Below are 12,671 nucleotides of genomic sequence, written 5' to 3'. Positions count from 1 at the left end.
TGAGTTAATTAATGAGTAAAAAGTGATTTTTTTTAAATACAGAAATTAGGATTTAAGTGGTTCCAACTAGTAACAGAATCAACAAAGTAAGTCACCAAGCAAACTAAAATAAAACATGCAAATCTATGTCTAATCAAACTGGATACAGATAATCTCACCCTTAGAGATGCTTCAGTAGGATTTTCCTCAGACTGGACACCTTCCAGGCCTGGGCACAATTTTTGCCCCGGTACAGCTCTTGTTCCAGCTAGGGGATTTTTCATGGTGGCTTCTCCCGCTTTCACCTATTCATATATCTTTTGCCTAAGTCTTTTACATGTCACTGCAAGACTTCATTACCCAGTTGCCAGCACACAGGTATTCAGGAAGATTTACAGGTGAAACAGAGCCATCTGCAGTCAATTGTCCTGGTTAATGGGAGTCATCAAGATTCCAAACCACCATTAATGAGCCACACTTTGCATAATTACAATAGGCTCTCAGAGTTATATTTCATATTTTTAATTTCAGATACAAGTGGTACATTTATACAAATAGGATGATCACACTCAGTAGATTATAAGCCTTCTAATGATACCTTACAAGAGACCTTTTGCATGAAGCATGTTCCAGTTACATTATAGTCACTCATTAGTATATTTTTATAAAATCGTATAGACTGCAAGGTCACAGAGGTCTCAGACTCATCCTGGACCTGCGAAACCTCAACAGATTCATGAAGAGGCTGAAGTTCCACATGGTCTCCTTGGCCTCCTTTGTCCCCTCCCAGATTCCAGAGGAATGGTATGCTGCCCTTGCCTTGAAGGATTCTTACTTTCATATCTCAGTCTCCCAAGATCAGAAAAAATTCCTCTGATTCATTGTGAACCAGGTACACTACCAGTTTACCTTGCTCCCATTCAGCCTGTCAGCAGCGCCTTGGGTATTTACAAAGTGCATGGCAGTTGTCATGGCCTTCTCGAGTAAGCAAAAGTATAGATAGATCGTTGTCTCAATGACTGGCTGATCAAGCTGCAGGTGCAGGCAAATGTAAGATTAATACTGTCAACCTTCAAGAAGTTAGGCCTGTTGATAAATATGCAGAAATCAACACTCTCTCCAGTTCAAAGATTTAAATTTATAGGGGCGGTCCATGACTATGTCCAAGCCAGAGTCTTCCTTCCAAAAATCTAGTTCCAGCCCCTAGGCATGTTCACTGAGAGCCTCAGAAACCACTCCACCACTATGGCAAGAAACTGCCTAAAACTCCAGTGGCATATGGCCTCATACACTTACGTGGTACAGCATCCAAGAGTATGACTCAGACCTCTTCAGACTTAGCTAGCATCAGTTTACAGGCCGGAATTGCTTGGACATGGTTATCACTCTTCCCCCTTCAGTGATCACCACTCTCCTTTGATGATTGAACGTGAGGACAGTAGGTGCAGGTATCCCATTCTCAAGACCACATCCGTCAATATCTGTAGTTACCGACTGCACCTGCACTGGACTGTGTGGCTCATCTGGAGGTACTCAGAATCCAGGGCCTCTGGTCCCAGGTGGGAACTCTCTCCACACATCAATGTGAGGGAACTCAGAGCAGTCCACCTTGTCTGCCAAGTGTACCGGTTGCATCTGGAAGGCAAGTTCGAGCTGGTACTTACAAACACCACAACAGCAGTGTTTTATATAAACAGACAGGGTGGGGTACACTCCTCTCACCTATACCATGAAGCTCTTTGCCTGTGGGAGTTCTGCATAACCTACTCATACACCTTAAAGCCTCCTATCTTCCAGGGGCACAGAACTAATTAGCTGATCGTTTCAGCAGATCCTTCTCTAGTCATAAGTGGTCCATTCGCCCAGATGTAGTAAAGGACATTTTCTAGATAAACATGTTTGCGACAAGGCACAAGTGGAAGAGTGTGCAATTCTGCTCCTTCCTGAATCACAGCCTGGGCTCGCTCATAGACATGTTTCTTCCTCCCTTAGAAGGACCATCTCATTTATGGATTCCCTCCCATTCTGCTTATACACAAGGTCCTGCTGAAGGTCAGAAGGGAAGGATCGAGACTGATCATGATAGCCCCAGCCTGGCCATGTTAACACCTGGTTCACCACCCTTCTGGACCTCTCAGTGGAAACACCAGTCAGCCTTCCTCCATTTCCAGATCTGAACTCACAGGACCACAGCCACCTACATCATCCGAACCTCGAGTCCCTTCATCTGATGGCCTGGAAGCTCCATGGCTGAACTCCTTGGAGTTAGCGTGCTGTAGACCAGTTCGAGAGGTCCTTTCAGGGAGCAGGAAAGCATTCACTAGAGCTGTGTACCTGGTAAAGTGGAAAAGGTTCTCGATCTGGTCAGCACAAAGAGGCGTTTCACCCATTCATTCTGGACTACTTACTTCACCTGAAGCAGCAAGAGCTGTCTGTGTCATCGATTAGAGTCCAAGTTGCTGCGATTTTGGCATTTCACCCATGAGTAAATGGCCAGTCCATCTTCACCGACTCGATCTGTAGTCATTTCCTCAAAGGCCTGGACAGGCCTTATCTCCAAGTATGACAGTCAATCCTACCTTGAGATTTCAACCTGGTATTATCCAGGTTCCTGAGTCCCCCATTTGAACCCTTGGCAACATGCGCTCTCATCTACTTCTCCTGGAAGATGGCCTTTTTGGTGGCCATTACTTCGTCTAGAAGGGTCTCAGATTAGGCCCCTTGCTTCAGAACCTCTTTACATGGTATTTTTCAAGGACAAGGTCCAGCTATACCCTCACCCAGCCTTCCTCCCAAAGTTTCACAATTCCATAGTAACCAGGGCATTTTCCTGCCAGTCTTCTATCCGAAATCACATTCCAATAGCCAGGAAAAGAGACTTCACTCACTGGATGTCAGACATGTGCTTGCCTTCTAATAGAAAGGACTAAATCATTTTGGAAAATTATTTAACTTTTTGTGGTGGTAGCGGTTACGATAAAAGGTCTTCCAATATCAGCCCAGAGAATCTCATCGTGGATCACTTCTTGTATCCACACATGCTACGACCTAGCAACGGTCCCGGCCCTAATGGCACATTCCACAGGGCACAAGTGTCTTTAGCTGCATTCCTGGCACAGGTCTCAATCTAGGACATCTGTAGAGCATGATACTTATTCGGTTCACACTTTTGCATCACACTATGCCATCATTTAGCGGGCTAGAGACAATGCTGGATTTGGCAGAGCTATGTTAGTCTTCTCGTTAATGAACTCCAAACTCTCCTCCATCATCTACTTGAGTCATTTACATTGGAATGGGCATGAGCAAGCTCTTGAAGAAAAATGATTACTAACCTGTTCTTTGAGATGTTTCTCGTGTCCATTCCAAACCCCTTTCCCACCCACCCCCCCGTCAGAGTTAGCTGGCAAGAAGGAACTGAGGGGGCAGTAGGGCCCTATATACTGGTTCTATGAAGACCCGACTCCAAGAGGCACCAGAGCTGACCTGACAGATACCACTGAGGGAAAACTTTCCGGTGGCAGTGCACGTGCCATGTGCACACCTATGTTGGAATGGACATAAGCAAAACATCTAGAAGAACAGTAGTTATGGAAGGTTAGTAAGCGTTTTTTCTGGGATTAGTTCCATCTTGTCTCTAACAGCACTGCTGCTGTTGTGAGGAAAAGGTTATTCTTACAGCTGCAGAAATCCTTCTGTTCAAGGTAAGTTTCGCTTTCCACAGTTCCTGGGAAATAGTTTTCCCATCATTTTGTTCTAACCCTTAGCACTCCTTTTGGAAGGCTGTTGCATAAGGGCATTCCTAGCACTCTGGGGTCCTAGTCAGGGCCGGCTTCAGGCACCAGCATTCCAAGCAGATGCTTGAGGTGACAATCTGCAAGGGGCGGCAGTCCATGTGCTTTTGTCCCCAAGTTCAGCTGTCCACGGCGGCACAGCTTCTGTCTTCCGGCTGAAGACAGAAGCTGCCGCCAAATTGCCGCCACCACGGAAACGCGCATGCCGTCCTAATGGCACACAGACTGCCCCCACCATTCTCGGCGGCAATTCGGCACGCTGCTTGGGGCAGCAAAAACAGTAGAGCTGGCCCTGGTCCTAGTCCAGTAAATGGAGCATGCCCACCAGTTGTAGCCTGTTCATTTCATACTCAAAAGTACTAAAGCCTTAGGGCCACAAAGTTGCTGCAGGCAAGGTGTTAAAATGCTGCACCAGATGGCATCTTAGGCACCTGAAAAACTATTCACAAAAGTCCTTGGGGGCATTGGGGAAAAAGTATGAGTCTCAGCTGAGGAATATTTATAAAGTAAGTTTCTATTCCTCTGCAGAGTCATTCTCAGTTTATAAAGTTTTTGTTTTATTGGGGGAGGAGGGCAAGAATTTCAGTTGCTGCTGGTTTTTCTACTAACAATAACTACGCTCTTCTTATCATTCCCCCCTTCCATTTCTGTGATTCACTAATCACTACTTCACATTAGTGGTGAATGAAGGGAGAAGCTACTAACAAAGAAATTATCAGGTAAGAAATTTCTTACTTGTTAACTGCTTCTCACCTCATTCAACCCACCCTAGTAGTCTGGTAAATGATCAGAATACAAATTGATGTTTTTCTCTAAAGGGAGACTTGGGTATAACTGACTTAAGGTTAATTAATATATTAATGCTAATAATTGGTTGCTGAAGGGTTTCTAAAGCTTTGGAAAAACTCTTCTGGTGGCCTAAGCTGGAGCCTCTGGCACAACAACACTGGACTGCCTCCAAATTACATGGGGCGAGGGGGTGGGTCTAACTTGTTAGTGATGAATGAGGAGAGAAGCTGCTAACAGAAAATTATAAGGTAAGAAATTTCTCATTCATTCAGTTCCATCCTTGTAACAGTCTACATATTTTCCACTTGTTCAGTCTTCTCACATCCCACAGCATCTAGATTCCTGAAAGGATTATTGCATACTTGCCCACCTGTCAAACCTCCTATAACTTTCTCTCAAGCTACTTTCAGAATGGTGCTTGCACTATCTTACCCTCGAGGTGGGCTGTCTTAGTCATCATCACATAGGCTGTAAAGGTCAATTATCTCCAAGCTCTAACCCCCTCTTTCCCCATACAGTATTCCACGGAGATATGGTGGTGTTGACCTTATCTGAAGTTTATTCCTAAAGTGGTCTTAAAATTTCATTGAACCAGTCCTTCAGTTTATTCTTGTTCTTCCCTAAACCTTGTTCTGTTCCAGAGAAGAAAAACTCCACACTCTGTTTCAGGAGACTTATAGTACATTGATAGTCTGAAGGGCTTATTCTGTTGTCTTGTCTCTTCATGGCTATCTTTGGTGCTTTGAAGGAGTAAGCCCTCCCCTTTGAGAGCATGTTAAAACAGATCACACTGTGCATATCAGCCTGCTGCCAAATGGCTGATGGATCTTTCCTTCCATGTGTTAAGGCTTACTCCACTAGAGCGCAAGCTACAGCTACTCTGCTTTAGGAACGTACTCATATCTGGAAATTTTAGCCTCCTGACTTTCTTTAAGGACTGTGCCTTTGATCTAGTTGAAAGATCAGATGCCAATTTCAGAAGAGCAAAATTGCAATAATTGTTGAGTTAAATCAAGACTTCTCAGTCCCACCTTCCAGATTGGACACTACTTATCAGTCATCTAGAGTGAGATCCACACTGATTCATACTCAAGAAAGAACATTATATACCTTACAATAACCAAGGTTCTTTGCAATGTTGTCATCGGTGTGGATTCCATGACCCTCTCTCCCCATCCCCACTTTTCAAAGTCCTCCGCATCTGCTATTCTGCATTAGTTAGGGAACTGTGGCTTTTGTGCCTTTTTACGCCCTTGCCAGAGCAAACAGGATGACAGACATAGCCCAACATAATTCTATACCAGCTTCCCACACATGAGGTGCAGGCATACCTAAAGTGGGATCCACACAATGCTGACACCATCTTGAAGAACCACAGTTCATATGCGGGTAATAAACTTTTGGGTTTTGGTGTTTTTTTTTTAAGAAGTGGGATTTAGAGGAAAAAAGGATTTTTTTTTTTCCATTTGAATGTGCTAACATTTTTGTATAGTCATGTAAAAATGCTCGACACTCCTTCCCTGTCCCGAATGAGAGCAATTGCACAGAACTATAAGTTGAGTAGAAAATTTTTGGATTTGTTCCTTTTTGAGAATGTGAACCTCTGAGAGTTGCTTTGAGTCTGTACAGATATGCATGTCTTCTTAAGGAGCTCTTAATTTACTGACATAGCAGCTTCAAAGCTTCTGAATTCCTTTGGGGCGACTTCAACAAGACCTCACGTAGCTTGGAAGTTCCTATGAGAGAGTTTAAAAGTTCTCTGAACAAAGTTGTTTTTTTATGCATTAGAATCTGCACCAAATTTTAAATAGAGCAAATTCTTCAGAGAACTGTTTTGTCAGATAGTCTTCAGAGGGGTGATTAACACCTCAGAATTTGTAGTGGGGATTAAAGGAAAAACATCAATGTAAAAATCACACTTCTGTCAGAACCTGTTTTACATACTGTTGTTTCTTTTTGGTTTGCTTACTTTATGCATGTAAGAACTTTTTGTGTGGTCAGTTTGTGTTCCTGTGTATGCTCAGTTTCCAATATTTTCTGTATTGCCACAGTGAAAAAGAACATTTTTAATATGGGGGAATGTGGTTAAAAAGTTACAAAAACTGGTGCAGGGTCACAGAAGCTCATGAAACACTTGCATTTATATCAACATAATTATCCAATCTTGATGTGACATTTCCAGACAAGTCTTTTAAGAGTTATGTTGGGAACTATATTATGTAAACAAAAAGGAGCTGAATGTGGAAGTTAAAAAATTATTAGAAGTCAAGAAGTCATTTTATATCAATATTTGCCTTAAAGAGAAATAGTATGTTTTTGGTTCCTAACCTTTTGTCGCTTGTGAAGTTTCCCAGTTTTTTGTGGCTAAAATCTAAGGCCTGGGTGCTTCAAACACTTAAGGCAGGTGTACACTACGGGGGAAAAGTTGATCTAAGCTATGCAATTTGAGTTGTTAGTAGCATAATTCAAGTCGACATAGCTTAGATCTGCTTACCGTGGGGTCCACACTACGCTATGGTAAGGTGAGACGCTCTCCCGTCAACACCCAATCTCATTCTGGTGATTCTAAAAATAACAGAACTATCTTATATTTAATTTTTGATTTTGTTTACTCTTTCATTATACAGCTTTTCACTGAAAATGTAGGATTCATATCTGGATATGTACTAGATGTGAAGACTGAATCTTGTCTTTCAGAGATCAGTAATGACTGGCGAAAAGCTGAAGCAACTTGGACTAAAATGCAGGAAGAAAATGTTATTCCTCGCGCAAGAACTTTAAGGTTATTGGCTGATACTCTTAAGAACAATGGTCAAGAAGTACCATTTGATGTGCCTGAGGTAATTTGTGTTTAGCTTTACATACAAGTGCAACATTGTGTTCTTTTTGTTTGAAATCATGCTTTTTTTTTTTTCATGTGTCTCTTCATGTTGTATGTTTTTTAATTAAACCATTACTTTGTTTTAAAGATTTGGTATGAAGATCATGTAGAATCAGCTTCTGTTTTGGAAAATAACCCTGAGAAGAAAGTGTTAATGCTCTGCAAGAAGGGTAGTGTCCAAGGTAAACTGAAAACACGTCTTTTTTTTCTTTGGCTTTAAAGAAGCAAGGTTCTATCAGTCAACAAAAGTAACCAGTGCTCTCAAAAACCTAATGCAGTACCTGAGTCTAGAATGCAGGGTTTAAAATTACAGTAGTATTTTTGGAATCTCTTCCAGACGAGTGTGTGCTGGGTGCAGCATCCAGTTCTGCAGTATCCTTTATGTAACTTGCATTTCTGAGTTTTGTCAGTTGCATTGATCGAATATCAGCGGGTAATGTCTGTCAAGATCAGTGTTAAAGACCACTTTGAGGCCACTCAGCACTAATAGCTGTCCAGACATGTAGGTTTATTTTGAAAGAAATTCTCCTGTCCTGTACTTTTTATCAGTAACCAGTTGAACACATTATATTATTGTAGGTTTTTCATTTTCATATATTCTGTATCTAGTCCTTGGATGCAGAAGCAATGAAATACCAAGTATGAGTAGGGAGGCAGTAGTATCTGTGTATACAGCATTGGTGAGGCCATTACTGGACTATGGTGACCATTTCTGGTGTTCACACTTTGGAAAAAAATGTTGAAAAACTGAAAGGGCTCAAAAGAGCGACAGGAATCATTTGAGATCTGGAAAAATGCCTTACAGTCAGAGATTTAAAGAGCACAGTCTGTTTAGTTTACCCAAGAGAAAGTAAAAAGGTGATATGATCACGGTGTACAAGTACCTACTTGAGGAAGAGATTTGATAGTTGACAGTTCTTCCATATAGGAGCAAAAAGCAAAATGAGATGCACTAGTTTGAAGCTGAATCTAGACAAATTCAGACTAGAAAATAAGGTGCAGGTTTTTAACAGTGAGAGTAACCAGAAAAACTTTGAAAAATCTCCACCACTTAAGTCTATAAATCAATTTTGAGATGTCTTTTTAAAAGATATATTATTGTTAGGGCTCTGCCACATTCATGGTCCAGTTTGGTCAATTTCATAGCTATAGTATTTTAAAAATAATAAATTTTCATGATTTCAGATATTTCACTGTGTTATAACTATAAGGGTCCTGACCCAAAAGGTGGCGAGGGGGCGGGGAGTGGAGGGATGGTGCAAGGTTATTGTAGGGGGGTCATGGTATTCTCACCCTTATTTCTGCACTACTACTGGCAGCCAGAGGGCAGTGGCTGCTGGCGGGAGCCCAGGTCTGAAGGCAGCGCTGCCACTAACAGCAGTAAGGATAGAATAGTATGGTATTGCCACCCTTAATTCTGTGCTGCTGCTGGCGGGGCACAGCCTTGAGAGCTGGGTGTCTGGATAGCAACCACCACTCTCCAGCCACCGAAGGGTCGCAATACTGCAACCACCGCTACAATAACCTTGCTACCCTTCCATGACCCCATTTTCAGTCAAACCCCAGTTTGAAAAAAGTTGGTGAAGTCTCTATAGTCTAGAGTAAAAGTACACAAAAGACCAAATTTCATGATCCATGGCACTTTTTTCACAGCTGTGAATTTGGTAGGCCCTAGCTATAGTTCAAACAGTAATTGTGGTCTTAATGCAGAAGTTAATAGGTGAGATTATTTGGCCTATGTTATGCTGGAAATTGGACTAGGTTATCACAATGATCCCTTCTGGCCCGAAAGTCTTTGAACCCATTTCACTGTAATGCTGCAAGATAACTTGCCACTGAAAAAAGATCACATCTGTCTCTTGGCTGTAAACAAAATAAGCCCTGTAAAATCACAAATTCCTGCATAGAGTTCTTTGAAGTCTTTTTTTTTTCCATTTCCCCCATTCAGTTAGAACTAAGAACACTTTTAACCTCCAACATACTGACTGTAAGTAAATCACCTTGAGCAACTGCCATTTTAATTGATAACAAACCACCCCAGTTAAAACCAATGTGTGATACAAAGTTAAGAAATCTCTTTTACATTAAAGGTAGAGAACATATATTCAGTTTTATGGCATTTTAGTTAATCTGAGGCTGAGCACTTTTCTTATCTGTATCCAACAATGAATTTTAGTTTATTGGTGCAACTGAGAATGGATGTGCATTTTTGTTATCAAGCATGAAGAGTGGTCATTTACACTCCAGTCCAATACCTTTCATTTCCCTAGCTCTGAAGGCCTTTCTTCTACAGCGCTCACCTGGAATGCATCGTCATCATCATTATTATTTTTGTGTTTATGTAAAGCTTCTAAATTCAGCATTTCTCCACGGTGCTCATTGCTTTGCGGGATCAGGCACTTAAAGTAGGAATCAAACCTCAAGTCTGCCACATCACAAACTTAAAAGGCCTATCACTGGGCCTCAGAATGTTCCAGAAATTAGTTAGAAAGCATTTCTAAAGTATTGTTCAACTTGTATCTTTTTTTTAAGGCAGAATGTTAAAACATAAATTACCTCCATCAAAGCAGAGATAGAGCCAGTAATGAAGATTTGTAGATAATTTTTAAAGATGCTGGCAAGATGAAAATGTTTGCTAAAATAATTTCAGATTTCATTTTAACCTTACTCCTAGAGAAATGTCTCTTTGTGTAATCTCTGAAATTTTTTCTCTGATTTTCCCTTAACATTTCAAAAAAGATGTTTCAGTATACTGGGGAGAAATATATTTCCTCTTTTCATGTAAAAGAGCTCTCTCCTTAGATGAAAATAAGACTTTGTTAGCTGGAGTGGGAGTAAGATGAGGGAGACACAGATTTCTCCCTCCTATCCCCATATATTAGTAGTGATATGTCATAGCATTTTAAAAAAACAATGCTTCGCCTCTGTCGTAAGGGTAAATTGTACCCTTCTACAGAAGTACCTGACAAGAGAGAGAGCCAAAGGAGCAGTTTCCCTATCATAATAATCTGCAGGAATGGAAATTCCTACTCCTATGGAGGGTTCTCTGTCCCTTCCCTCCCCCCCAACTGATCTTATACTTCCTTCTTTCCAGTATTGGTGCTCCAGTAGACAGGTTTATTTCCCACCTATGCAAAAGCCCATTCTCTGCTGCAAAACAGCATTAATTTATGCTTGGATATCTGTTTCCATGTGCGGAAATGAGGAATGGAACTAAGTATAGTTATTCCATCCCTGCCATTACCTTCAGAGGCGTGTCTGAAGAATCCCAAGCAGTGGGGACAGTGAAACCAAACTGTCCCTCTCCTTTTCATCCTCTTCAATGCTCTTCAGGGAAAACGTGCATGATACAGGGTTGTTGGTCATTAAAGCAGAGGGGAGATTGGGCCTTAGCTTTTGAAGACCATTTGCATTCCTTCTTTTCGTTGTCTAAACACACATGACTGGTAGTCATCTGATACAGGGACTGATTAGAAAATCGAATTGGTTTGGGTGAAAGATGCCAGCTCCATTTAGTGTATAATTTGTTGGATGATTGTTCTCTTGGAGGTCTATGCCAGCGTTAAGCTGTGCAGGCTGGAACTGCAGACACCTACGCCTTTTCAGTGTCTCAGAAGTGAGACAGCATACACTATAATCTGCCACAAATTTGTTTTGCTGTTACTGGAGAAACTGGTGTTAAAGCACCATCAGACTCCCAGAGCCCTGATTGAGGGATTATGCATAAGTCTGCATGTACTGTGTATGCATATGTAAGCATATATCATATATAGTAGAAGCACGCTCATATTTTGTATGTATATCACTTTAATGGTAATCTCTGTATTATGACAGATTTAAGAGCTTCCTCAGAATGTTAATTTTCATACCAGTAAATTTGGGGGATCAAAAGGCAGGCTTGAAAATGGATGTACCTTAGAAGGATCTGGTTCTGAAAACAGAACTAACTAATTTTTCTTTGGAAAGTGTTGAGGACTAGGTAATATTGATTTAATGTCCTTGAATATCATAAATGATAGGATTGAAGTAGGGAGGGAACCAAAATCATAAACATTTTACACCTATATATGAATATGGTTTGAATACCAATGTAATTTCCTGAGTAAGTAATTTCTAAGATTTAAAGTTAAAATAAACAGACAAAAAATTGCACCAATTTATTACTGATAACCCTGACACCTTGAGACTAAATTTACTGATAGATTGCTATTGAACATCCTACAGTTATTTTCTGTAGTGATCCTGATAGATGATCCAGACCTGCCAGATATTAAGAATGAAAATTTTGTAGGAAAATATTTTGCTGAAAATACTGTGAAATGTGCTGCATGCATGTGTGTCTAAAATCCTAGAAAAATTAACTTGTCAGCTTTATGTAAACAATGTAGTGTAATTTTGATATGAGTACAATAGGATATTGTAATAAATTTTGTATCAATGTAACTTTTTTATAGAGGAAAGTGAACTTAATCAGTTTAGAATATTAGTTATAAAATTAGATTAATTCCTTGGTAGGATGCTGTTTTAAACATGCATTCTTTGAGGCTTTTTATTTATAAAAAACAATATATTCATTTTACTGACTTGATTCTGCATTGTTATAAGTTGGCCATTTGGGTAGTGTGCACGTGTCCAAGCAGTGGAAATTGCTGAACCAAATGTGACTGTGTTGTGAGAATTGAGATTTTATGTTGGCAAGTTGTCACATTTCTAACAGCTTTCTCTTAAAGTGGTAATACAACATATGATTTTTATGCCAGAAACTCTTTTGAATGCTAATATATTTGAGTAGAGCTTCTCACAAAAAGATGGTGATTTGAGAAATAGTAAACTAATAATCCCTGTTTGGGGGTGTGGTCTCCATTTGAGAGCTCTTTAGTCAGCTTCAGACATGCAACTCAAGTGGAGTTGATGTAAGATAATGCCAGTTTATTTTCAAAAGGAAGGTGGTGGAGACAGTTATGAAATATTTTGCCATTTAGGAGGAAAAAAATAAAATATTATAGCAGAGATGGCCAAACTTACTAACCCTTCAAGCTACCTATGACAACCTTCAGAAGTTCGAGAGCTGAGATGCGCTAGATAGGGCTCAGGGCTTCCACCCTGTGGCAGGGTGGTGGGGCTAGGCACGAGACCTCCCTCCCTACTGGAGGATTGGGGCAGGGGAGATTAGCAGGGGTGCAAGCTCCAGGCGGCGCTTACCTCAAGCAGCTCCTGGAAGCAGCAGC

The 12,671-nt window shown here is 40.9% G+C and overlaps 1 protein-coding gene across 1 annotated transcript in view; it reads left to right on the top strand.

Moving 5' to 3' along the window:
• Nucleotides 1-12,671, top strand: part of LRPPRC (leucine rich pentatricopeptide repeat containing) — a 163,965-nt gene that overhangs the window by 137,185 nt on the left and 14,109 nt on the right. Inside the window, exons 28-29 of the mRNA XM_032774992.2 lie at nucleotides 7,260-7,402; nucleotides 7,532-7,625. Of these exons, the coding sequence (XP_032630883.1) occupies nucleotides 7,260-7,402; nucleotides 7,532-7,625 (237 nt within the window). The remainder of the gene's footprint in view (nucleotides 1-7,259; nucleotides 7,403-7,531; nucleotides 7,626-12,671) is intronic.

The sequence above is a fragment of the Chelonoidis abingdonii genome, chromosome 3 (assembly GCF_003597395.2).
Source record: "Chelonoidis abingdonii isolate Lonesome George chromosome 3, CheloAbing_2.0, whole genome shotgun sequence".
NCBI lineage: Eukaryota > Metazoa > Chordata > Testudines > Testudinidae > Chelonoidis > Chelonoidis abingdonii.
The sequence above is the reverse complement of the archived record's forward strand: the minus strand, read 5'-3'. Positions and strand labels throughout refer to the sequence as shown.